General features: G+C 51.9%; 1 protein-coding gene across 2 annotated transcripts; it reads right to left on the bottom strand.

Annotated features, from left to right (window-relative positions):
- MAB21L3 (mab-21 like 3) lies at nt 1-26,575 on the bottom strand. Of its 2 annotated transcripts, none has more exons than XM_077346280.1 (7): nt 26,306-26,575; nt 26,012-26,156; nt 23,722-23,862; nt 22,571-22,862; nt 20,474-20,655; nt 16,746-16,940; nt 1-1,986 (listed from the first exon to the last, which is right to left on the bottom strand). In XM_077346280.1, the coding sequence occupies exons 2-7, from the start codon at nt 26,057-26,059 to the stop codon at nt 1,906-1,908; spliced, it is 939 nt and encodes a 312-aa protein (XP_077202395.1). In that variant the 5' UTR covers nt 26,060-26,156; nt 26,306-26,575; the 3' UTR covers nt 1-1,905. The 2 variants fall into 2 exon arrangements, with proteins under 2 accessions (XP_077202395.1, XP_077202394.1); XM_077346279.1 differs by lacking the exon at nt 1-1,986 and adding an exon at nt 13,248-14,954 and having other exon boundaries at nt 26,306-26,573.
- Nucleotides 26,576-26,927: the final 352 nt, after the last annotated feature.

The following is a 26,927-nucleotide window of genomic DNA, read 5'->3' as shown; positions in this document are numbered from 1 at the left end:
GGGACATGAGTGGGAAATAGCTGAGCAGCAACTGCAACCTATAGAGTTGCCAGCTCTTGGCTGGCAAAAACCTGGAGATTTTAGGGGTGGAGCCTGGGGAGGGGAGACACCTCAGTCACGGATCCCCCCACCAGACCAACCATTTTCTCCAAAGGAACTGATCTTGGTCATCTGGAGATTGATTGCAATAGCAGGTAATCTTATGATACTGTTACCCAAAAGGGAATGTCTCCTGAATTTAAATAGGAGGATTCATGGATTCTAGAGATTTAGTGACAGGCAAATAACTAGTGAGAGCTCCACCTCCATATACGTAGTCGTGGTGGGGATATCTCCATCATAAAACTCAAGCAGAGGCCAGATTTGAAATAAAATTTAAAGGATCTTTACTGATACATTTAATGCTCTAACGCAAAAACCACAGACACACAAGAAGAAAGTAAAAGGCTGAGATGTTGCGATAGGGGAAATGAAATATGGGCCAGAGAAAGATTCATAGCGATCTTCTGAGGTGGAGTAGTCAGCAAATACAATCTGAGCCATGTGGTGTGCATCGTCTTGTATCTAAGGATTACTCACACCTAGCTTTGGATGAGAGTTGGAGTTTAAATACCCTTTTTCATATCTGGAGGCTAAGGTTGGTCGGCTAACCCCTAAAACAATGTAGTTAATGTGTTTCCTTGGGTGAGGTGAAGAATATAGACCAGGGACTGACTCTGTCATTGTTGAGACAAAAGCCCTTGTTTGATGACTTGTGGCTCCCTTGTCAGGCAGAAAGCAAAGCCAGCAAGAGGGCACTGGGATTCTGCTATGGGACATCAAATAATTCAATATAATAAATAGACTTCAAGGGTGTCTTCAAGCTTCAGTTGATTCTTTAATATTCAGAATCCTAAATAAATCCAATGTGTTTCACTTTGTACATTTATCAAGGGATGCACATTTCAAATTGTTTTCATCTCTTAACAGAGAATCTGGTATATGTGGTTTTTCACCTGAATACCAGACAGCAAACCAAAGGCTATTATAACAAATTCTACATGCAGCTACTCCTGGCTTGAGGCATATCAGAGTATCAAAGAACAAGCTGCCGGATGCCGTGACCCCCAACAGTGAGCCTTATTAACATAGGGTAAGGGAAAGCTCAGTTTGAGAAGTCCCTCATGGAAAAAAGAATGTTGCTCTATGCAGGGGTGGTCAAACTGTGGCTCCCCAGATGTCAATGGACTATAATTCCCAGGAGGCCCTGCCAGCAGGCAGGGGATCATGGGAATTACAGTCCATGGAATCTGGAGTGCTACTGTTTGGCCATCCCTGCTATATATCCTTTTTATAAGCAGTTTTGTAGTACACAGTAGGCAGCATATCTTTCTTCTTTGTAGCCCTCTAAATAAAAGAATATACTAATAAATTAAAAAAAATGCATGCAAGGAAACGCCATCCATGTGAGTTACGTCCCTCCAGACTGGAATGGGGACACCAGACCAGCTCCCACTGTGGAAACAGAATGCTCATGAATTCTTGGTCGAGTCTTCCTCACCCATTTGGCACCAGGTTACGATTCTGGCCTGAGCCCTAAGAAGGAGGGAGGGCAGAGGCCTATTGGAAAATGTCTAAAAAGGGAAGCCTTTGAAACGCTGGACAAAAAGAAGACCAGAACGAGGCCAGAGGGCTCTTGGCTTTCTTCCCTGTGTGGAAATTTACTATGGGAAATACGCCGCTCATGACAGCGTGGCTGATGCTCAGAGATTAAGTGCATTAAAATGAAGTCCGGGGGCACCGTGAAAATGAACCTAACTTGGTTCCAGCGGAAACTTCCATGAGTCAGAGGTCTCTTCGTCAGATGTGTGCAGTGTCCAGCCTCAGTGTAAAAGATGCTTTTGCCTCCTCACTCTCACTCAGGGTTCAGAGAACTCTAGTCTTACAGATGTTTGCAGCAGATAGCGCCATCTTTGCCGATACAGACCCAGAGGCTACTAACATCCTCTAGAAGAAGAAGAAGAAGAGTTGGTTTTTATATGCCGCTTTTCCCTACCCAAAGGAGGCTCAAAGTGGCTTACAGTCGCCTTCCCCTTCCTCTCCCCACAACAGACACCCTGTGGGGTGGGTGAGGCTGAGAGAGCCCTGATATCACTGCTCGGTCAGAACAGCTTTATCAGCGCCGTGGCGAGCCCAAGGTCACCCAGCTGGCTGCATGTGGGGGAGTGCAGAATCAAACCCGGCTCACCAGATTAGAAGTCCGCACTCCTAACCACTACACCAAACTGGCTCTAGGACATTGCCTATGACAAAACCATAGTCATAACCACAGATGGATCACCGACAAATGTATGCCTCAAGGGAGCCCAAATTGAGCAAGGCAAAGAATTCAAAGACTTTAAAGGCTCATTGGTGCAAGAAAAAAAAGTGCCATCTGCCACTGAAGCCCACAACAGGACTGGCCAAGCAAGATCAGCATTTGCCACACGCAAATGGTGCCTCGGGAAGAAGATGAACATCTCTCTCAAGACCAAAATTCATCTCTTCTGGACACTAATCCTACCAGTCCACCTACATGGACCAGAGCCATGGACTTGACTAAAACCTGACATAAACAAACTCGAGACTTTCCAAATGAGATGCCTGCAGCAGACTCTGGGTGTCTCTCAGTGTGATCATAATTGAAATGAGACCATTTGGACAAAATGTGACCAGCAGCCACAAATTAAAGAACAAATCCACCAGTGCAGACTGCAATGGTTTGATCAGGTCAGCAGAACCAACACCATCCGTCTGCCTCATAAACCTCTCAGGAGAGAACGGCCAGCTGGATGGAAGGTCCAACAACTATCGCCAAAGAAAACAATTTCAGAATTGTAGTCCATGGACATCTGGAGAGCCAGAGTTTAAGTAAACACTTGTCCTGTCAGCTTAATAGCAAAACCAGAGATTGCACTCAGTAGTTGCTAAGGTTGCGTGCACCCAACCCAAGTAGCCACCAACACCATCCTGCACACGCTAGGTTAACCTTTCTGGATAGCACAGATCGATGCCATGGTTCCCCCCCCCACACACACACACACACACTCACTCAACACTTTCTCAGTCCCTCCGCCCATCGCAAACCTCTCAATGGGCAATTAACAATGTACAATAAAGGTGCCTGGGTGAACGGTCAATAAAGCTCAACGTAAATATTACGAGGCCGAGAAACCGTGGACCCAAAGAGGGCAGCCCGGGATTCGGGGGATGGTTCCTTCTCGCCCTCCACCCCCTTCCTGGCTCACACAGATGCCTTATTTTGACAACACAATAATGAGTTGACAAGTGAGACATCGCAAAAGTGTAACGTTTTTAACGGTGAAGCCGGTCGTTAATCCTTAAGATTTGTTAGGAAACCACACCCATGGCCAGGGCCACAGAACTGGCAGAACCACCATTCTCATCAAGAGCCAGGAGCATGCTGCCATGTGGAGCAGGACTTCCCTTCTGGGAAAACATGGAAGTCCTTTCGGGTAGCTCTAAGAATCAGCAGAAACTCTGTGGTGAAACTGGTGATTCCTAGAGCTACCCAACATCACTTCTGTGGTTTCAGGAAGTGAGGCCTTGGTACCCCCAATGTCAACATTTTTTTAAAAAATAGGGGTGGCCCATGGAAGGTCTGGCCCCTCTAAAGTGTATATATTCAGCCCCCGCGTTTCCCTAATCTGGGACACCTAATCTAATCCTCCTCTAATCCCTCCTTCTATGTATATCTGGCTGAGCCCTGACTCAGTTCTTCCTCTCCTAACCCCCTCTCACAGCCTCCTCCTCCACGGCCTCACAGTCACTGGAGACTCTAGGAATTTACATGCATTTTGGGGGAACAGGAATTTGTTATGCCCTGGAGAGCAGAACTGGACACTATTATGATTTGCCATTTGCCTCCCTGCTCTCGGCCCCCATCTCCCCCCTTTGAGAAACGGCTGCAGGAGAAAATGGTTCTCTACGGCTGATTCTGCACTTACTTTGTTGTTTCCGTTGTCGATCCTGCTGAATTCAGGCTGATTTGAACCCGGGTCTTCCTCCTTCCCCCCTCCCCCCCTGAATTGAAACAGAAAGCCGTCTGCACTGGATCGGGGAAGCTCAATCAAAATCAGTGCAGAAGGGAGGGATTTATTCGGGCTGGGAGTGGCTAAAAAGCCCCGTGCAGAATCAACCCAGGAATCCCCCCCCCCAGGTCTCTAAGGCCTTTGCCATAGAGACTAGGGGGAAATTCTAGAGTGTCACCCAGAAGTGATGTCCCAACCTCTCCGATCCTCTTAATTTGCCAAGGCAGTGCTGCCAGAATCACAATAGAAAACCAACAGGGAGGTCTGATGGTTAGAATCATAGAATCATAGAGTTGGAAGGGCCATACAGGCCATCTAGTCCACCCCCTGCTCAACGCAGGATCAGCCCAAAGCATCCTAAAGCATCCAAGAAAAGGGTGCATCCAACCTTTGCTTGAAGACTGCCAGTGAGGGGGAGCTCACCACCTCCTTAGGCAGCCTATTCCACTGCTGAACTACTCTGTGAAAACTTTTTCCTGATATCTAGCCTATATCGTTGTACTTGAAGTTTAAACCCATTACTGCGCGTCCTTTCCTCTGCACCCAATGGAAACAGCATCCTGCCCTCCTCCAAGTGACAACCTTACAAATACTTAAAGAGGGCTATCATGTCCCCTCTCAACCTCCTTTTCTCCAGGCTGAACATTCCCAAGTCCCTCAACCTATCTTCATAGGGCTTGGTCCCTTGGTTTTAGCGGATGCTGCTGTCTGCCCTGAGCTATGGGGGAGGGTGGGGTAGAAAATGAACAATTCTCCTCAGTTGGGGGCCTGAGCAGCATGAGAGAAATCTGGGAGGGCATCGTAAACTGGGGGTTAACGTCAACCTTAAAGTTTGTTCAGAGAGTTAAAAAGAAAAGAAAAGAAATAATGTACTTTGAATCCTCCGACCTCCACATTGAAGGCTGCCAACCTCCAGATGTGGCCTGGAGATCTCCAGGCAATAGAGATCAAGTTCTCCTGATGAGAATGGCTGCTTTGGAGGGTGGATTCTCCAAATTCTGCCCTCTGCTGGCTCCACCCCCCAAATCTCCAGGTATTTCCCAGCCCAGAGTTGGCAACCCTACAGTCGCCTGACTGTGTTTGTAGCTACTTATGAGATCCTATGAGCAACCTGCCCTGAAATGAATTTTCAGCCAGCGACGGCCTTTTTGGTCTTCCGGGGACTTTGCTCTCAGTGGGGGAGAATCGCTGGGACTGGGCACTTTTCACACGGACGATGTGACATCTTGTCAGGGCCGCACATCTGAACCTCCCCCAAAGCGCCAAACAGGAAGTGACACAAATGCGCCAAATGTGGAGTAGAGGCACAAGCAGGACAGACACATATTTGTTGTGGTACGCGGATGCTCTTTTATCACCTCAGTTCCCGGATCGTTATCAGAGGCAAAAGGAGAGAGAAGGAGATCCTGCCTCCTTTTAATATTTTTAAATTAACTCTCAAATGACATTTCCAGCTTTTGATTGTCAAGGATTTAAGGGAGATGTTTTGCTCATAACAACCCAGCCAAGCCCTGTTCTAGGACAGGGTCCTTCAGGTGACCTCGGCCTCTCCAACATAATCCTGAATTCACAGCCTTGGCTGCACATTAAACACACGTGTGATATACTCTGAGAAGGGTTGCCAACCTCTAGGTGTAGCCTGGAGATCTCCTGGAACTACAACTGATCACAGGAGATCAGTTCCCCCAGAGAAAATGGTTACTTTGAGAGATGGATTCAATGCCATTATACCCTGTTGAGGTCGCTCCCTTCTACCCAAAATCTACCAGCTTGTACCCAGCTTGCTGGGGGGTAAACGGTAATGACTGGGGAAAGCACTGGCAAGGCCACCCTGTACTGAGTTTGCCATGAAAACGCTGGAGGGCGTCACCCCAAGGGTCAGACATGACCCGGTGCTTGCACAGGGGATACCTTTACCTTTACAAAAGCTTCAAGAATAGTTACAAAATCGGCATATTGCAAGCCTCTGTGGCCGGGCTGCAAGCAGATTACATTCCAGATGGAGAGAGCTGAGAGCCTTATGGTAGCTGCTCCTTGTTTCCCGAAGAAGCAGGAAGTGGGCAGGAGCCCACCTTAAACAGAGGAATCCCCAGAACATGTAATCGTGGTTTTCCTACTGCAGCCTTGATGCCACTAGTGAGCACAGAGGCACAATTTAGCAACTTTAACAGCTTGACAACAGCCCTCCATGGCTGACTTCACCAAATTACTTGCTGGCTGCACTCCCAACAGAACTGTTCTATGGGAGCAGCTCCAAGAGAACTGGGACTGTCCAGCTGGCTGCATGTGGAGGAGGAGTGGGGAATCAAATCCATGTCTCCAGATTAGAGTCTGCCACACGACACCACACTGGCTCTCTTCCAAGCAGACAAACCCTGTCCACTCACAGTCCCTTCACACATTCGTGTCCTCCCCAAGAATCTTTCCCTAGCCAGGTACATTGCATACAGAGGAGTGTGAACTTGGGTGTTCAGCCCGTTTTCCAAACTGCTCTTCTCTGCCCCAGGCAGAAAGCACTTTCGTGGCCCTGCCAGGACCGGGCCAGAAGGCGGGAAAAATGCCTGATGTCCCCAAGGAAAGGGAGGCTCACCCGACAGGGAAACAGGATCTGGTGATGTGGAGGACCGGGTGACCTCCCTGAGCCGTCTTATGGGGACCCTTTTGTTAGCTCAGGGATTCCTTCCTTGAGGGCCAGTAGGGCAACCATAAGCAGGTCTGCTCAGAACCCTACTGAACTCTGCTCAGGGGGGCTTCCTCACCGGGAAGGGGCTTTGGGACTGTAGTGCCAGACACGCCCGTTTCGTCTTGTGCTTTCCCCTCTTTTTTTGCTTCTGCTTCCGGCCTCGCTGAGGACTTGCCGGTCCCAGTGGCTCTTTTGGCTCCCCTCCCTTAGGAGTTGCTTCTGCAGTGGGACTCCTGCTCCGTCCAGCGCCGGGTCTTGCAGCTGCTGGGCTCTGCTGGGCTTGCCAAGTAGAGGCTGCTGGCCCTGAGGGGCCTTCAGTGCTCGCCTCCGCTCCGCGTTGTCCAGGCACGCCACTGACGCGCACAAGGATGGCGGCTCCAACGTTTGCGGAGAAAACTTGGCCTCCTTTCCTTGGCCCCGAATTTGCATGCCCGGCCCTGCCCCCGGGGTGGGAATTCCACAGGAGGGAAATGCAGAGGTGGACCACATGCTACCTGCCCAGGCAAGCAGGCTGCAGGATACGGGGTATAGCCTGAGGAGGAGGAGGAAGGAGAAGAAGAGCTGAAACTCACTTTTCACCACCCGAAGGAGGCTGAGAGAGCTCAGAGAGAACAAAGCCATTTCCTACAAAGAGAAGCACAGGTTTCTTGAGACCCCCTTTTCACTAACTGAACTGTGACTGACCCAAGGTCACCCAGCAGGCCTCCTGTGTCTCAAAGCGGCTGACAATCCCCTTCCCTTCCTCTTCCCACAAGAGCTCTGAGAAAACTAAGGGGCTTTTTGCACGCCTTCAAAATCGCACAATGGTTACTAATTGAAAACGCTATTGATTTGCCATAACGCACGACGTCGCCGACAATCTGCCACACACCTGGAACCAATCTGCAAAAAGCGCTTCCTTGTAGCGCTTTCAGGGAAATCCCCAAAAGTGGATTCACCCTCCGGAAAGCGATACACTCCTGCAACCAATCTGCAACAGTAGCGAAAAAGACCTGTGCGTTAACATTGTTGCGGTTTCTACAAAGTCCCTCCCCCTGGCTGTCTTCTCTGATCTTCCGGCGAAGCGATCGCCATTTTTTTTTCTCCGAGCGAGCGGGGATAAACGCACCAGCGAGCCTCTTCTGTTTAGAGGCTTCCCTGGCTTCAGTCCTTCCCCTTTAGTCACTAAGCACAAACCACAGAAAAGCCCGTTTGCTGAAATAAAGTCCCTTTATTTTTTACACATTAATTCAGCCGAAAATCAGGCCCGTGAGAGGGGGGGGGGTTTCACTTGGAGGAAGCGTGGCAACGATCAAACGACAGCTCAAACACATTAGGCAGCTGGATGGGTCTCTCCGTTGCAACGAATCTACCCAGATTCGTTGCTATGGGTGTGTTTTTTATTTAAAAAAAACCTTTCTTAAAGGGAAAGGGGCTGTTTGGGAGCATGCTAACGGCTGCCCATTGGCTGCTTGACGGCCAGGGGCAGGATGAGCTTGGAAATAGAGCTTCCTTTCTAGCGATTTCTGCCGAGACCGGAAGCCTGTGGGAAACGCTACAAAACGCAACTGGATTCCACTACAAAGGCAGGTATGCATAACGACGAATTCCACTACTTTAAATGGCGATTTTTCATTCAGTGACCAATTTGCAACAAAGATCCCGGTGCGTAAAGCCCCTAAGACTTAGCCCAAGGTCCCCCAGCTGGCTGCCTGTGGAGGAGGAGTGGGGGATCAACCCAATTCTCCGGATTAGAGGCCACTGCTGTTCTCCACCACCGGTTCTCAGGAAAGCAGCCCCCCCGCTGGGAAAGTGGTTGGGGGTTGCTGCAAACAGACATTGCCTATGCTTCCTGCCTGCCTGCGTGGCCTTCCTTCTTCCGCCACCCACGCTCCCCACTGCCGGCAGCCATTTCCCGCGTGGCTCAGCCAGAGGAGCTGGGAACGTGGTGGAGGGTTACCAAGGAAGCGATTGTGGGATCTGCATTTGTGAGCCCCACCAGACGCCCTGGGGCTTGGCCGCCACCCCACCCCGCCATATGCTAGTTCCGGCCTGCCCCTGTGCCTGGGGCGGTCAGGAGGAGCCTCCAGAGGGGTCTGCGTCTGTCCTGGTGCCCTTCCCTGCTGGAGTCGGATGCTCATTTCCTGCCAACTGCGGAGACCTTTGGTGACCTTGAAGGCTCCCAGTGCTGTGCTCACGTTCCCTGGACGGTTTGCAGCAGTCGCACCCTGCCGGGGCTGCTTTGGCACGGGAGGCAGATGCGCTTTTAAAAATGACGCAGCCGGTCTTGGCCTCCCCGGGCGGCGTCTGTCGCTCCCAAAGGGTGGAAGTGAGAGAACATATGGCCTGTGCCACGGTCTCTGGAGACGCTTGGGGACACGGAGGCTTCCTGAAGGCACGTGCAAAGCCCTGTTCTCTTTGGGCTCTCTCAGCTCCACAAGAGGAGGCGAGTGACAGCCACTTTGAGACACAGGAGGCCTGCTGGGTGACCTTGAGCCAGTCCCAGTTCTCCTGGAGTTCTCTCCACCCCACCTACCTCACAGGGTGTCTGTTATGGGGCTATCAAGAAACTGCAGGGCTTCACGAAACCCTGGTTGAGAAAACCATCTCTAAACCCTTGGATGGGCGTGTCCACAGCTGTGCTCCCCAACCCTATTCTGCACGATTGTGCCACTTCTGGGGTTTCTCGAAGCCTGAAGAAGGTTCCCAGGGGTATTCCAACAGCCCTAAAGTTGAGGAAGGCTGCTCTCGGGGGCTTATATTGGAGGCCTGGAGATCAGTTGTAATTCTGGGAGACTCCTTGAGGAGAGAGGCAGTCCTACTCCTCATCCCCTGTTTCGCAGTGCTGTCTGGCTGCTGGTGCCAGGGACTCCTGCAAAGGGTAGAATGGGCCCAGCCAGACGGCCCACAGAAGCCACCGCTGGCCTGACTCGTTCCCTGGAGCCTCACTGCAGCAGGGGGTGGTGGAATGCCATCCATTCCGGAGGGGACGCGGGGAACTGGCTGGACCTGCCCGACCGGCATCTTTCACCAGGGCCTGGAGCAGAACTCTCTGCCGGGGGAGCTTTTCCGCCTCAAACCAGCGCTCACCTGGCAGGTTGCTGCCTCGCCATGACCCGGGGCTACGGGCTGGGGAACAGGAGGGACACGCCCATGCACACGGAAAGAGTGACGGAGAGGCCTGCTGGGCTCGGTCCCTGCACAGCTGCACCTAAACAACAGGGACAAATCCTTTTGCCTTTGTAAAGAGCAAGAGCCCAGCAGGCCGCGAAAGACTAACAGCATTTGTGGCAGGGGAGGACTCACAAATTGGGTTAGTCCAGAAGGTGGTCACTCACAACTCAATTCTGTGCTTGCTGGAGAATGCAGCTTCAGTCTGCTTTTGCAGCTGGGTTTTCCTGTGCGAAACAGGAACTTCTAGAGTGCACCAAAAGTGCATTCTCCAACGTGTGCTCTTTGTGATGCACAAAAGCTTCCTGCCTTCCACAAATCGTGTCCATTCTTTCGGGGGCTCCTGGACTCTCCATCTTGCTACAGACCCACCTACAGGGCCAACCATCTGGAGCAAGATCCTTTGGTGTGGAGAGACTGCCCCCATCTGGTGAAATGCAGGCATGACACCACCCTGCAACTCAACAGGACTATTCTCCCACTTTTTAAAAAAACATTAATATGAGTGGTGCAGCCCCCACCTCAAATCAGGGCTGCTGCAGGGAGGAGAAAGGGCACTTGCCATTGAAATGGATGACCATACCAAGACATGATACAGAGTTGCTAACCTCCAAGGGGATAATATAATATAACATTGGGCATTTCCGTACATTGAAAAAAAATGGCGTTACGCCAGCTGAATGGTGTAGCACTAAATATTATTGCACTTCCAGCCATTCCTCACCTTGCTGTCTTGTGTGCCACCTTTTCATGCTTCTTATCCTCCACAAGCGCTGCTGGAAATGGCCTGTCAATCAAGCCAGACAGCCAATCCCCTTTCTCCTTTTTTTTAAAGGTCCTTCGATGCCCGCCATTTTTTAAAATTAATAGTTCTCTGTTGAAATGCCTATGCATCTAATGATAGATGCATAGTGATTATTATAACGCCACCCCTTATGGAATCACATGTCGTGAATTGTTTAAAAATTAATCTTGTTCCTGATTTGGGAGGGGGGCTGTAGAGAGGCATGCCTTGTGTGACAACTTTGGGGGGGGGAATTCTTTTTGGCTTTGCCTGCACGCTTGTCCGCCTATTCTTTGCTCCAGGCCGTTCACTTAAAAAAAAATCCTGTCCCTGGGAGAAGGGAGAGGGAGGAGGGTGCGAAGGCGGGATAGTGGAGGCAGAGATAGCGCTTCTTCATTTCCATACATTTCTTTAGCGTGGAGTGTGCTGGTTGTCCGCTGGGGGAAAGCGCTTTAAGTTCAGTGAATCCACTTTCTGCAGTTCCCAAAGTAGTGGTTTAAAATGGTGGATGTAGTGAGCAGTTTGCTGGCCAGACGCAGGAGGTTGGCGACGTCACACAGAGCAGCTGGAATATAGTGGCTTCTCAAGGGAAGCATTTCACTGCATTTATCACAGGCAGAACATCCTTTGCTCACCCATCTGGAGCCAAATCCTTTGGTGTGGAGAGACTGCCACCATCTGGTGAAATGGAGGCATGACACCCTGCAACTCCGCATTAAACGTCTAAAGCAGGGGTAGTCAAACTGCGGCCCTCCAGATGTCCATGGACTACAATTCCCATGAGCCCCTGCCAGCGTTCGCTGGCAGGGGCTCATGGGAATTGTAGTCCATGGACATCTGGAGGGCCGCAGTTTGACTACCCCTAGTCTAAAGGATTCTCCTACCTTTTAAAAAACATTAATATTCGAGGTCACTTGTGACATCTACATAAGGACTTGAATACACCCCCCCCCCCAAAAAAATTGTGAAATGGAAAAAGAGGTAGGTGACAGGCATTACTACCAGTGTAAAATTGCTTGCACTTAATTTCTGAAGCGTGTGTGCATAACGCACATTAATTTTATGTAGCCTTGAACTGTGTTTTGTTTCGCTAAAGTAACTTCCAGGTGGAGTCTAGAGATTTCTGGGGATGGCTACTGCCTTTTAGGCACCGGTTTCTCTGGAGAAATGGCTGCCTTGAGGAGGGGGATTGTATGACACCATACCCTCCCCAACCCCTGCCCTCCCCGGGCTTCACCCCTCAAATTTCCAGGAATGTCCTGACCTGGAGCTGGCAACTGTAAATCCCCCCCCCCCCAAATACAGGCTTCCTCTCTCATTCCTTGCATTGCAGAGGGAGAAATCTCTTTTGCGGGATGAAGGGGAAAGAAACTTCAATGCTCTTTGTACCCTCCGTGGCCCCAGTCCAGATCTGGACCCCCCAATGCAATGAAAAGAACATTTCCCTTGAAATACCGTGAGGGTTCAGGCAGTGTGGTTTGTCTGGCTTGATCCTGAGAGTCAAGCATTATCAGAACGCAGAAGAATGCACTGGAAGGGTGTTCAGTTAGAATGGTTGCCAACCTCCAGGTGGGGCCTGGAGACCTGGAATTACAATTGATCTCCAGGCAATTGAGATCTGTTCCCTGGGGGTGGGGTGGGGAATGGTTGCTTTGGAGGACAGGCTCTAGCAGGGGCGGCCAAACTGTGGCTCTCCAGATGTCCATGGACTCCAGTTCCCATGAGCCCCTGCCAGCATGCTGGCAGGGGCTCATGGGAATTGGAGTCCATGGACATCTGGAGAGCCACAGTTTGGCTGCCCCTGCTATATGGCGTCCATCCCTCTGATGTTGACAGATATGGGCATAACCACACAGGTATTCCATGCATCACCTTCTGCTCACCTGAAAGCCACAGGTGTGCTGAGCATCCCAAAGCATCCCCTTCAGGCCCAAGCCTGGATTTTTCACTGGTGATTTTCAGGAGCGCTTATGGAAGGCTGACAGGTTGCACTACACCACACTCAGGGACTCCGTAGCATCACTGTATCCCCAAGAAAGTGGTACTGAGAGCCAGCATGATGTTGTGTTAAGGGCGATGGACCCTAATCTGGAGAACTGTGTAAGGTTTCCCGCTCCTCCACCTGCAGCCAGCTGGTGTCCCGGGGCTAGTCGTAGACCTGTTAGAGTTGTTCTCACTGAGCAGTCCTCTCAGAGCCTACTTCCCTCATAGGGTGTCTTTTATGGGGAGAGGAAAGGAAGGTGGAAAGAATGCTGGCAGGGGCTCATGGGAACTGTAGTCCATTAACATCCGGAGAAATACAGTCTGGCCACCCGTGGTTTATGCCAACTAGGTATTCTTATGGAGAACTAGAACCAAGATTGCCAAGACAGGGTGATTTTCCAAAGTCGCTGTTGGTGTTCCCAGTTGGTGTGAAATGGCCCAGGCAAGAGGGGCTCTGGGTAGCCCCCGTAATCGATTTTCTTTTTGTTGTTAGTCGTGGTTCCCTATTCACACCTGATGCACATTGAACCTGCCCCCAGCTGTGTGCCCGCATGAATCTCCGAATTCTCTGCCCACCCTGTTTTATTATTATTTTATTTTGAGGAACATGGATAATGCTGCACAGGAATAACATAAGACCTTCTAAAAACACTCTTTTAAAGAACCTCCATGGACTTACAGGTGCATCTGGCAGCCCCTTCCCCACTTTTTAAAAGGTAGGCTGAACTGTGGGTGACGCCCTTCTCTTCTTTAAAAAAAAATCTCTATGAATACAAGTAACACTGGATAGGAATAACAGAACACCTTTACATCCTTAAAAAAACAAACCTCCTTGTGTTTTCAAATCCCCCAATGGCCCTGCCCTCCCTTCAAAAGATTCTTCCGGAGCATGTTGATTTCTGCAGGGGAGAACTGGACCAGCACGTCATAAGTCTTGTTATTACAAAGCCTGAAAAGGGAGACTGAAGTGCGGAAACAGATGCCAACTTAGGCTCTTTGGATATCGCAAGTGCAGAAACTGCCTTAGCTGCAAAAAGCACATTGAATGTGCATTATGTGGGGGATGTTAGCAAAATAAAGCTGATATTTGTGTGCATGTGTGTGTTTGTCCATGCACAAATAGTGGATGATGTCATGTGAAAAAATGAAGAAAACTGAAACGCAGGGAGTCCCTTGATGTGGAGACGGCACAAGCCATCCCATAAAAGCAGGGCTGGAAGCCATCTTGGCATCCCATTTTGGCATCGCCCTTCTCCCGGTCCTTAGGGGTTGAACATGACTGTCCCTAGCAGGCTCCTGAAGGGCAGGATTCGCCCCTGCAGTTCCCACAACTGTCCCAGAAAAGGCCGGCGGTGTGACTCATAGTGGCTACCCATGTCGTTTCAGGCTCGGAAGAGTGCAATTCAAATCCAGTACCCCACCCCTCTTTTCCCTGGCTTCCTTTGCGTCTGTGGCTCCACCTCCTGCTGCAGCCATTTTGTGGCCCACTCCTCCTCCTATGGCAGCCATTTTGTGGTGTGTCAGAATTCCAAAGACGCCCACGGACTCCAAAATGTTGAGAATCTCTGGGCTAGCAGAATGTGAAGCATATCCCCCGAAGGTGGGCACATTACAGTCCCGTGCCCTTGGCACGGCCCTGAACACAGACTTCATGTCTCTGGATCTCTCCCAAGGAGTGTGCTGGAGCAAGGCCTCTCCTTTGCAGGAAAACAGAAAACGAAGAACAAACAAACATCTTTGCGATTGTCCGTGCTCCCGCGGCAGCCTTGGTGTGTTGGCACGCCCAAACTTATCTCAAAACTCCAGCAGTGGCTCACTGGATCAGCAGCTCTATAGCAGGCCTTGTGAAGAGCCAAAGGACAGCACCACACCCAATGGGCGTTGTCCAAAATGTCTGTCCTGGAGAAGGGAGGGGGGAAGAAGCCGGAGAAATCCGGGGAGGCAGAGCATCTCAACGCCCGGCTCCTCTCTCGCCTCCATCCTCGCACCTCAGCGCTGCAATCGCAGTTGAGCCGGCTGGGAGGCATTCCTTTCCACCCTCCCCGTCCTCTCAGTCTTGGGGCAGCAGGGGGTTCTCCAAGAAGAGGGCCAGCTTCCCCGCCACCGCGTCCAAGTCGTTGGTGTTTGCGTACTTCAGCAGGTTGGTGCCCTTGAGGAAGTAGTGCTTGAGGAAGTGCTGGCTCACGCACTTGTGCAGCTTCCGGACCAGGCGCAGGAAGGATTCGGGGAAGCAGCGCCAGTCCTTGGAGCGAGGGTGCTTCTCGCAGGCCCAGAACAGCACCATCTGCAGGCGGCCACGGGAATGTTACGGGAATGCTGCTTATTCACTCCATGACAGAATCTGGGCCCCAGGAGCACCTTAAAGACCACCTAGCTCTCCCAGGGACGAGGTGTGGGAGGCCAGGGGCACCTTGGAGACCAGCTGGAGTTTAGTTCTGGCCATCAGCTTCCGTGCCCATGCTCTGGCCACCATGGTCCAAGTGGCATCAAATGTCCAGTTTGCTGGACCCAGCAGCACCACTAAGACGGCACGGAGGCATGCTCCATCCAGGCAGGGGGGAAAGGAGCGTGGACATCACTAGAAGAAGCTGGTTTTTATACTCCGCTTTTCACTGCCTGAAGGAGTCTCAGGGCAGCTCCCAACCACCTTCCCTTCCTCTCCCCACGACAGACATCCTGCGAGGTAGGCAGGCTGAGAGAGTTCTGATAGGACTGCTCCGTGAGAACAGCACTATCAGGACCGTGATGAGCCCAAGGTCACCTGGCTGGCTGCATGTGGAGGAGCAGGGAATCAAACCTGGCTCACCAGAATAGAGGCCGCCACTCTTAACCCCTAGACCAAGAAAGATACAGATATATAGAGCTCTCTCAGCCTCACCCACCTCACAGGGTGTCTGTTGTGGGGAGAGGAAAGGGAAGGTGAATGGAAGCCGCTTTGAGACTCCTTTGGGTAGGGAAAAGCAGAGTATAAAAACCAACTCTTCTGCTTCTTTCTTTTTCTCCCCTCCCCCAATATAGTAGTTTAAAATCTTTTCTCCTCCCAAAAAATCCAACAAAATTTTATAAGAGGAAAAGGGAGAGTAGGCCTTTTGGGAAAAGGTAATCTCTGGTGCACAAAGAAGAATAGATCCTGCAGGGAGCAGCAAGGAGACAGTGGGGGCAGCCCCTGGCCATGCCTTGCCTGCCCTCAGATTCCTACACCTAGGAGCAATTTCCTCCCTCTTCCCAGAAGTGCCCCAGCTTCTTCCTCTCTGCCTCTCAGCTAGACACTTTGTCAAGAATCTCTCCTCTGCACTGTGGCAGTTCCGGAATAAACACTGATCTACTCTCTTATCAGGTTGTGCATCTTTGCCATGTAAATCAGGGGTAGTCAACCTGTGGTCCTCCAGATGTCCATGGGCTCATGGGAATTGTAGTCCATGGAAATCTGGAGGACCACAGGCTGACTACCCTGGTGTAAATCACTCCCTCAAGAGAAATGACGTCAGCCCTCTTTAGGAATTGTTGAACACTCTATGGCAGTGGTCCCCAACCGAAGGCCTCGGCACCGGGCCGTGGCTCCCCCCCCCCGCGAGAAACTCACCAGGCTGCGAGCAAATTGGCCGCCAAAGTGGCCGATTAGCTTGCGGCCGGGCAAACTTTTTATGTGGGAGTTGGGGGGGAGAGGGAAGCGTGGCCACTGGTGGTGCAAACGCGCATGCACGGCACGTCCACGCATGCGCGTTTGTGCCTGGTGGGGCCACAAATGTGCATGCGCGGCAGGTCCCCCCCCCCACCAGTCCACAAACCCAAAAAGGTTGCGGACCACTGCTCTATGGTGTTGCCATCTCCCTGAGCAGCACTGAAAACTCTATGGTTTTACCACAGAGTTTTGGCCAATTCCTAGAGTGTTCTGACTTTACTTTCAGATTGTACCGCATTGTTGGCTAACGGCCTTGATTTGATTTGATTTTTCCAGCTGCTGCGCAGAGGGGGCTAGTGTTACCGACTCTGCCAAAAGGGCCGTGGGAGGGCTCATGACAGGCCCTGTGGCGCACACTGCTGGAATGTGCTGAGCCGACAAAGTGGTCCTTACCTGCAGGTGGAAGGCGGTGAGGACGGGCCTGCTCCCTGGACACCAAACGTCCTCCTTCATCTGCCTCATCACCCGGAAGCACACCCGGCGGCACCCGCCGTCTTCGTCGAGGCCTTGCATCAACACACGCTCAGCACGGGAGAGGTTCAGCTGCCAGTGGTAGTTGGAGGCGGCCCAGAGGTCAAAGCCAAAAGACTGCGGCCGAAGCAAGCAGAGAGCGGGGGCAGGGGGGAGAAGGAAGGTCAGTGTGGACACTGCCAGAATTCGCCCAAGGGAAGGGGCTCAACAGAACACTGTGCATGGACTCAAGTCTGCCCACCCTCCCTATCCCAAAGGCCTTGGGTGGGCTCCAAGACGATGAAACCAAAGCACCCAACGGAGACTTAAAGTTTTAACAGGGCGATGGTCCATTCAGAGCACTTAGTGCTCGTGGAAAATCTCACAACAATGACACTCAAGCGTTGGCGTTTGTGATTCTCCTGCAGGAGTTGAGTTTGCTAAGGAGCTTCTCCTCCCCTTGCACTGAGGGGCCAGGCAAAACATGGCGAAAATCTCTCCATGCAATCTCTGCTATCTTCAGAGAAACACGTTAAAGAATCTGGAAGTGACCACCTTCCCCTGAAGGAGTAATGGGAAAGAACAGGGTTCCTTATGGTCCTGGCAGGGTTTCACGGATGGGCTAGTTAATTTGCTATCTATTTTTTTAATTGATTAAACATTTATTGGGTGACATGATTGTATACGGTCATGTTGACTGGCCGCCCCCCCATGGCCATTGATGGGCTTGGAGGGGATGGGAAGCGGAGGGGCCCCAGCTGGGCGTGTCCCCAGCTCTGCTTCCCAACCATATTCTGCACAGTCGCACCACTTCTGGGGTTCCTTGAAGCCTGAGGAACGTTTCAGGGGTTTCTGAACCAGAGAAAAGTTGAGAAAGGCTCCCCCAGGCCCTGCCCCCAAGGAAGAAGAAGAAGAAGAAGAGTTGGTTCTTATATGCCGCTTTTCCCTACCCGAAGGAGTCTGAAAGCGGCTTCCAATCTCCTTCCCTTTCCTCTCCCCACAACAGACACCCTGTGAGGGAGATGAGGCTGAGAGAGCCCTGATGTTACTGCTTGGTCAGAACAGTTTTATCAGTGCCGTGGCGAGCCCAAGGTCACCCAGCTGGTTGCATGTGGGGGAGCGCAGAATCGAACCCGGCATGCCAGATTACAAGTCTGCACTCCTAACCACTACACCAAACTGGCTCTCTTGAGAGAGAAGGGCCATGGCTCAGAATCAGGCAGAGTTGGAAGAGACCCCAAAGGGCCATCCAGTCAAGTCCCCCAACCTGCAGCTTCTCAGGGACTTCAACACCACACACGCTTCACAGGTGTTTCCAGAGAAGGAGACTCCACCCCCTCCCCTCCGAGGCAGCAGATTCCATCTACCAACAGCCCTCCCCATCAGAAAAGGCTTCCTAGTATTTAAGCGGAACCTCCTTTCCCGTCATTTGAACCCACTGCTCTTGTCCTTGTCTCTAAAGCTGCAGTGAATTGGCCCCCTCTCCCTCCAACATAGGCTACTTTTGACATAGTTCAGCACAGCCCTCCTCTCGCCCCTGGCCCTCTCCCCACCTCTCCTCATAAGGCATGGAGTCCAACTCCTCAGGCATCCTAGCTGCCCTACCCCTAACACAATCCAACTGGTTAAGATCCTTCATGAACTACAGCACCCAGAATGGGTCACAATATTCCAAATGAGGTTTAACCCATGCCGAATAAAGTCGTATTATCATTTCCCTTGCTCTAGATTCTAGACTCTTAGCAATGCAGTTTGGTGGCAGAAGGTCTCTGGTTCAAAGCCTGGCATCTCCAGTTGAAAGGACCAGGCAGGAGTGGATTGGGAAGACCTTGGCCTGAGACCCTGGCTCAGTGGCAGAGCCTCCGCTTGGCAGGCAGAAGGTCCCAGGTTCAATCCCCAGCAGCATCTCCAGTTGAAAGGACCAGGCAGGAAGGGATGAGAAAGACCTTGACTGCGACTCTGGCTCAGTGGCAGAGCCTCTGCTTGGCAGGCAGGAGGTCCCAGGTTCAATCCCCAGCAGCATCTCCAGTTGAAAGGACCAGGCAGGAGGGGATGAGAAGACCTCTGCTTGAGTCCCTGGAGAGCGGCTGCTGGTCTGAGTAGATACTACGGACTTTGGTGGACACAAGGTCTGATTCAGGAAGGTTTGAAGCTGAGATAAACTTCGTTTCTGGGAGATGTGGGGCAGGTCTCTACCAGAAAGAGCATCCTCCTTCAAAGTCCTGCCTCTCCTCCAGGGCTCTGAACCAACCCTACTGATTCGGGCGTCAGCCAATCAGAGCCCATGAAAATCCACTGGGTGTTTGTGTGTGTGTGTGTGGGGGGGGTAAGCCAGCCCCAGCCTTACGAATGGGTGAAGAAAACAAATTTTTCTTGGGGGAGCCAGATTGTGTTGCCCAGGAAAGGACTGTTGGCTTGCCAGGCTTCCATTTGGCTTTTTCATTAGGGCTTGGGGGGTCGGCTGAGAAAAAAAAGCCGATTTTAGTGGTGCGAAGAAGCCTGTTTGGGGCCAGACGTTCCTGGCCAGTCGTGCGAGTTCTGTGGGGAAATGCTCAGTGAAAGAGGAGAGCAGCCCTCAAGTGTGGAAACGACCCGTCCAGAGGGAGGGGGATGAGAGCTCCCCTCGGAGGCGGCTGGCTGGCTGGCTGGCTGTGAGAGCCACCTTTCCTTTATGGAAGTCGCCCACACCCCACAGTCCTCTGATTAAATACCTTTTCCTTCGGCATTCATCTTCCTCTGCGTCTTGCCTGTCAAACTCAAAGAAGTCTTCTCCATTTTACCTTACGCAGAAATACAGCCGTGGTCTAGCAGGGCCGTAAGTAAGAGGCCTCTAAGAGCAGCCAGCTAACCTGCTGCTCCCGGACTTGCTCTGACAGCAGCCGTCCCCCTTGGTTCTTTGACTGTGGGCACTCGGGCCATAAACAACCTCTAGGGCTCACCCCATGCAAGTTGGATCGTGCCCTTTCATTGCACTTTAGAAGCAGATTTTCCAAGCTTGCACAGGAAAATCCGGCAGCAAAAGCACATTGGAAGGGGGTGGAATGAGAGGCTGGAGAGGGGGAGTGGATATTCTGAATATCCGGAAGACCTTCCTGACAGTCAGAGCGGTTCCTCCGTGGAACAGGCTTCCTCGGGAGGTGGTGGGTTCTCCATCTTTGGAGATTTTTAAGCAGAGGCTGGAGAGCCCTCTGATGGAGAGGCTGATTCTGTGAACTGAGGCAGATGGAGAGTGGGTGGGCAGAAGGAATAGTGTCCATGCCTGGCCCTTGTGGCCCTTCCTTGCATGCCCAGGGAAATCACCACTGAGGGATGGTGGGTGAATTTCCTCCAGGCCAGGGTGGATTCTGGAGATTTCTGGTGTGGAGGGATCACTTGGGCATGAGATTGGGGTCCCTGTGGGTGGGCAGGTAATTGTGAGCGTCCTGCACTGGGCAGGGGTTTGGACTAGATGACCTTCGAGGTCCCTTCCAACTCTTTGATTCTCTGATTCTTCAGCCCAGAAGACAACTGCCCCAGAGCCTCCCCTTGCTACCCTGTAGCTGCCACAACCACCTGCTGGGATCCCTGGACAAGCTGATGAGCCAGTGTTGTGGCCTGAGTCCTGCTGTTCCCCCTCTGAGCACCCAGAGGGTTTGGGGCCCAAAGGCAGGGTCTGCAAGGGCTGCCGATACCTTAACGCACTGCACCTTTTCCCGGCACGGCCAAGGCTTGATGCACCGGGGCCACTTGCTTTTCTGAGGCCAGCCCGTTGGGATCTCGATGGCCGGAACCAGCTCCACCTCCACCTGGGAATCAGAGGTCTGGACCCGGACACGGACCGCAGAGCCGAAGCCTTCCACAATACTGACGTTGCCTGGGAGAAGCGACACCGATAGGACCTGGATTATTATCGTCATCATTAACAATAGCAGCAGCAACAACACCAACATTGGCATCCCGTCTTCCTGCCTCTACAAGGGCAGCCAAGGTGGCCAACAAAATACACATGACGAAAGTTTCAGAAGAAAAATAACCATGTACAGGTAGAGAGAGAGACAGAGAGGAAAGGGGAGGGAGAGAGGGAGGGAGGGGGGAGAGAGGGAGGGAGGGAGAGAGAGATCTCACTAACTATTCTAACTCAGTGGTCCCCAATCCCCGGGCCGTGGCCCGGCGCCGGGCTGCAGCTCCCTCTTCCCGCACCCCCCACAACAAGAAGCTCGCCAGGCAGTGAGCAAATTGGCCCCCGAAGCAGCCAATTAACTTGCAGCCCGGCAGGCTTCTTGCTTCGGGGGGGGGAGGGAGAAGTTTGCTGGGCCGCAAGCTAATCGGCCGCTTTGGCGGCCGATATGCTGGCGGTCTGGTGGGGCGGGGAGAGGGAGCCACGGCCGCCGGCATGCCGGCGACGCAAACGCGCATGTGCGGCAGTTCTGCGCATGCACGTTTGTGCCCCCACTGGATGCAAACACGCGCGTGCGGTAAGTCCGCGCATGCGCGTTTGCAATGGGGCTGCCGCACAAGCGAGGGATTCCGGGCTGCCCTCTCCCCTTACTCAGCAGCAGCGGGCCGCGGCAGCCAGAAGGTTGCCGGCCACTGTTCTAACTGGTGTCTGCAGTCATTCTTCTGTTCAAGTGTTCTGGAGGCAAGCAGGGAGGAAGTGCTCTCAAAAGAGCTCCTCCACCAGGCATTTGGCTGAGACCAGATGTAATCTACAGCGACCAAGGGCCCCTGCTCCCCCCCACCCCCCCCTCAGAATTCAATCAATAAGCCACCCCCCTCAGAATCCCATCAATAAGCCCTGGACCTGTTTGTGTTATGATTGTTTATTGTTATACTGTGTTGTGTTTGGTTGCAATTGTTGGTTATTGATGTACATGTTCTACAGACTGTTTTATGTATGGTTCTCTGTTATAATGTAAACCGCCCTGAGCCTCCGGGGAGGGCGGTATAGAAGTATGATAAATAAATAAATAAATAAATAAATAAATAAATAAATAAATAAATAAATAAATAAATAAATAAATAAATAAATAAAAGAGCAGGAAGTCTCTATTGGACCAATCAGGTCACTGTCCTAGTTGTGCTAAATGCACATCTACTCTAACGCCCCCTGCAGGACACTCCTTATATTCTGCTCAGTTATGCACACTGCAGATTTGCATATCCCTACAGTTTCTCTGAACATGGCCAATATAAGTCCAGCTGTCTCCTGCACAATGGCATCCAATGGGGAGGTTGGTGCTCCACAAAAAGGTGCACACCTACACGCAGACACACACACACAAACACACCGGGATTTGGACTGAAGAGCACCTACCATGGCTGCATTCTTTCCCTGCCTGCAAAGAAACAGGATGGGCTAAGCATGCAGTCTGCACAGAAGGCTGACCCTAGTCTGTCAAGCAAATTTTATTGGCTGTGGTCAGAGATCAGCCCAGATTGATACTTAGCGCATGGCGCATGGAGGACGGATACCATTTCAGTGTCGAGCATGGCTCATTTCAATAGCAAGGTCAGATCCCCATCAACTTTCTCAATGAACACTCCTGGCATGAGCAGCAAAGGCAGTTTCTTGAGGTAGTGAGATGAAGCTCATGACTATTCTTGCTGAAGCTGACTTGATAGGCAATGCCAATATACCCCTGCAAACCCCACCCCCCACTGACAACAGGCAGGCTTCCCCCAGTTCCCAGGAAAAGCATGCAAATTAGTCTTACACCCAGGTGCCCACGGACTACACAAACAAACAAGCAATGCAAAGCAAACTGTGCTTCTTCCTGCGGGAGACTCACCCACAAGACCACAACTCTGGATCGATTTCTCCACCAGATTTCGGAAGACAGCAAGAACTCTGGCAGGCACGAGATCTCCCTCGATGTTGACGTCTTCCACGTGCCACTGTGGAAAGCTCTTGGAGAACTGCTCCACCTCCAGCCACTGGTGCAGCTCCTCGGGATCCCTCACAGGAGACAGGAGCTTTGCTCCGTGCACCGTGTAGTAACGCCAGTGCCGTACCTGGCGCTCTTTGTACCCTGTCAAGCCAGCCAACGGGACGGTGACAAGGAACTGGCTGGGCGCTAAGACCTGAAGAAATGCCAAAAGGGAGCTGGATTGCTTTATTTATTGATCGTATGGCGTAGCCAGAAGATCTGGGAATTGTCTGGCAGACAGACAAGGGACGCTGGGAGGGGGTTTGTCGTTGCCTGTCTCCGCGTCCTGACCCCTGGTGTTCCCTGGAGGAACTGCCACCCACATCCTTGCAGGTCTCCCATCCAAATCCCAGCCAGGGTGGGACCTGCTTAGCTCCTGAGATCTCCCACTATTTCACCTGCTGTCCAGACAAACAAGATCAGCTCCTCTGGAGAAAATGGCTGTGTTGGAATACCCTCCATTATAGTCCCTGCTCCAAATCTTTCCCATACCCACCTTCCCTCCCAAATTCTCCAGGTAATTCTCAATCCAGAGTTTGCAACCATTGAGGCGGGGGGGGGGGATGTGATTCTGGAACTTAAAGCAGGGCGGGACTCAGTGGAGTAGAATGCTCTGGAGTCCCCCTTCCCAAGCAGCCCCTTTCTCCAGGGGAATTGATCTCTTTAGTTTGGAGATGAGTTCTAATTCCAGGGCATCCCCAGGCCCCACTTGAGGGCTGGCATCCCTGTCTGGACCAGGACCTTGAATCGAACTCACAAACAGACCGGCAGTGAAGAGAAGGCAAATTCATGTGTGCCTTCACTGCTGTTCTGCAGGCAAGCAGGGAGAAAGTGTGCTCCAAAAAGCAGGAGGCAATCAAGACACTGAAGGAGAGAATTCGAAAAGGAAGTTGCAATTTTAACTATGCTAAATCTATGTCTCCTCCGATGCCCCCTGCAGGACACCCTTTATATTCTGCTCAAAGATTCATACTGCAGATCTTGCTTATTCCAACAGGGTCTCAGCCTTTCACCTTCAGGTTTTCGTGATGAACCCCAGAGACAGAGATGGGCTGAAACCGGGGGTCCTTCTTGCTAATTTCGGCAGTCAGCCGCTGGATTCTTTGCTGCACCTCAGCCACAGCCGCGGACACCACACGATGCCTCGGGTCCACCTGTGAGCATAAGCCAGTGTATCAGGCGCATTGCCACATATGGCCCCAAGCCCCTTGCCTTTGAACAAGTGATCTGTTAGTGCAGGGGTGGCCAAACAGTGGCTCTCCAGATATCCATGGACTACAATTACCATGAGCCCCTGCCAGCATGCTCATGGTAATTGTAGTCCATGGACATCTGGAGAGCCACAGTTTGGCCACCCCTGCATGTAGGCATGTAGATCCTTGAATAATGGAGTGTGTGTATATAAGATTGTTAGCCTCCAGGTGGGACCTGGAGATCTCCTGGAATCTCCAGGTGAGAACTGTTGCCCAGATGAAAATGGCTGCTTTGGATGGTGAAATCTATGGCATTATATCCCATCAAGGTCACTCTCCCATGAACCCCCTTCCTCCCCAAGCGCCACCCCCAAAATCCCCAGGTATTTCCTGACCTAGAGTTGGCAACCTGGCTGTTTGGTGGTGTTTCTTGACCAGCAACTGAGAATGAATAGAAAGGAGGTGGGCTGCTGCCACACGACAAGACAAAACATGTAATGAAAGTCCACAAGAGGTACAACAGGAAAGTGTGGAATGCGAGCTATGCAAGATAATAAACTCTTCCTGTCATCTAGGTTTAAACAGGGACTTGGGTTTCCTGACTCGTTATTCTTTTCTATAACTCAACAGGGGCCACTGTTTATAAACATGTTATCCATTATGTGCCACACAACCTAATCAGTTCTGGTCACCTTTGAGTTACAACACCAGACCTCTCCGACCCTAACATGACTGATAAATACGAGGAAAAGGACATTCTCTTCAGTGCATCTGAGGAAGAAGAGGAGGAAACAAGCTGAGTTTTTTGTATGCCACTTTTCAGTACCTGAAGGAGTTTCTAAGCATCTTGTGATTGCCTTCCCTTCCTCTCCCACATCAGATACCCTGTGAGGGAGGTGGGGTTCAGAAAGCTCTGAGAGAATTGGGGCTGGATTCTATGACCATGTCCCCCACTGAGGAGTTTCACAACCGAGACCCAGCAACGCTACCCCCTGCCACCCTCTTGCTGGTCTCTCCTGCAGAAACCATCCCCTCGTATTCTCATGCTGCAGGGGGAACAGCACGGGCTGGAGGCCTGGGGTAGGGATGGGGATCGTATTCTTTCGATTGGGCTTTGCTCTCTCCTCTCCTCATCCATGTGGATGTGAGCTGAATCTACCTCCACAAATGTACAGTTTGCCTTTTGCCGTCTACTTTCTGGGAGTTTATTTACTACAAGCAATCTCACACTTCTAACAAGGGCCAGGTCTTCTGTCTCGACTCATTCATATCCCCAATACAAAGGGGAGACCAAGTCCTGTTTGGGGCTTAGGGAAAGGCCCAAACGCGATGACTCCCAAGAATCTGCCAAGATTTTGTGACTGGCATACTTTACAAAATCATTCCAGAATCACAAAATGACACAGAGGTGGGAGAGCCCCCAGAGGGCCATCCAGACCAGCCCCCCACCTCATCAGAGGCTTAAAAATCACACCCTCCTGACAGGGGAAGTAACTTCCAGGGAAGGAGACTCCACCACCCTCCGGGGCAGCGTATCCCATCTATGAACCTTCCTCCCTCTCAGAAAAGACTTCCCAATATTTAAGCGGAACCTCCTTTCCCGTCATTTGAACCCGCTGCTCTTGTCCTTGTCTCTAAAGCTGCAGTAAACCAGTTGGCCCCCTCTCCCTCCGACATAGGCTACCTTTGACATAGTTCAGCACAGCCCTCCTCTCGCCCCTGGTCCTCCTCCTCTCCATGCAACACAGACCCAGCTCTCCTCGTAAGGCATGGAGTCCAACTCCTCAGCCATCCTAGTCTCTGAACGCCTTCCGGCTGGTCAAGGTCCTTCTTGAACTGTGGTGCCAGAACTGGACATGGAATACTCCAAAGGAGGTCCAACCAATGCGAAATAGAGAGAGATTATCCTTTCCCTTGCTCTGGATTCTATGTTCCTAGCAATGCAACTTCATATTTCCCTAGGCAGCTTGGGGACCCCTAACCAACTGGAGTTACACGGGAGGCTTAGGGGTGTATTTGCTTTGTCCGTCATTATATTTGGGCACAGCCTCCAGTCCTGAGTTCTAATCCTTGTAAAGACACTAGAAACCCCCTACCGAAACCCGCCTACCTTACTCCGGAGGTAGTGCTGCAGAGCCTCATCTGTCAGCGGTTTCATTTTCCTCCTGGCAGAGCCTGGCCCTCTGGTGCAGCGATTCTGGCAGAGAGCTGGATTCTCACGGGGGACTTTTCTCAGCCGAAAAGGCCAGCGCTCCCTGCAGGCGGAGAAAGAGGGAAGGAAGCCACCTTTCCTTCAAGCCATTCCTAAGGCTGCCCCCCCCCTCCAAATTTGTTTGTGGCTTATTAAAAAAAACAGAGAAGGGTAAGGAAGCCCCAAACCACCCCCAATTCAGCCTCAACCCACTTTTTCAGCCATGCTGGAGGTTCAGCATTTCCTTGCCTGCCGCGACCTCCCAGCCGTTCGGCCGTGCCCTTCTGCGGATCATTCCTAAAATACCGGCTTTCGAGCTCCCCTCTCCCCTCTCCGGCGGTGTGGTTCTTTTGACACGCAGGGCTCCGGAGCTCAGCCTGGGCTTCTTATCTCGCTTTTCTCTCTCCTGCTGTATTGACAGTAAATGCCACGCTGCTCGCTCGCTCGCTCGGGGCCTGGCCTGCCCCTAACTTGGCTCTCTTGACTGTAAACACTGCTGGAGCCGCCTCTCGGGAGGTGCCAAACACAGCCAGGCCCGGCCCGCATGCATAGTCCCACAGACCCCCCCCCCTGGCTCTGAAAGGGAAAGAATTGATCCGCGCCTTCATCGATCAGACGAGGGCGGGTGGCTCTTTGCAAAAAGGTCACTTTGTGGAGGGGAGCATGCGGCAAGAGCCCTGGGGAAAGGCACTCTGTCCCAAGCACGGCTGGGAAGTCTCTGGGAAGCAGCCGCCGGAGCCAGAAATCTGCCCCATGTTGCCCGTCAAGTGCTTTCCCCTCCTCGTGGCTTGCCTGCCCACAAGGGGAAAGCTCCTGACAGACAGGGATGCCAGCC

The sequence above is a fragment of the Paroedura picta genome, chromosome 7 (assembly GCF_049243985.1).
Source record: "Paroedura picta isolate Pp20150507F chromosome 7, Ppicta_v3.0, whole genome shotgun sequence".
Classification (NCBI taxonomy): Eukaryota; Metazoa; Chordata; class Lepidosauria; order Squamata; family Gekkonidae; genus Paroedura; species Paroedura picta.
This window is presented reverse-complemented; position numbering and strand designations above follow the sequence as displayed.

Bases quoted from the DNA above. Each gene is read 5' to 3' on its own strand.
- MAB21L3 (XM_077346279.1), bottom strand. From the start codon at position 26,059: ATGAAACCGCTGACAGATGAGGCTCTGCAGCACTACCTCCGGAGTAAG. The intron at 22,863-23,721 runs GTGAAAGGCTGA...GCATTTCTTCAG, and splicing joins TTCATCACGAAAACCTGAAG to GTCTTAGCGCCCAGCCAGTT. The intron at 14,955-16,745 runs GTAAGGACCACT...GGCCGCCTGCAG, and splicing joins TCACCGCCTTCCACCTGCAG to ATGGTGCTGTTCTGGGCCTG.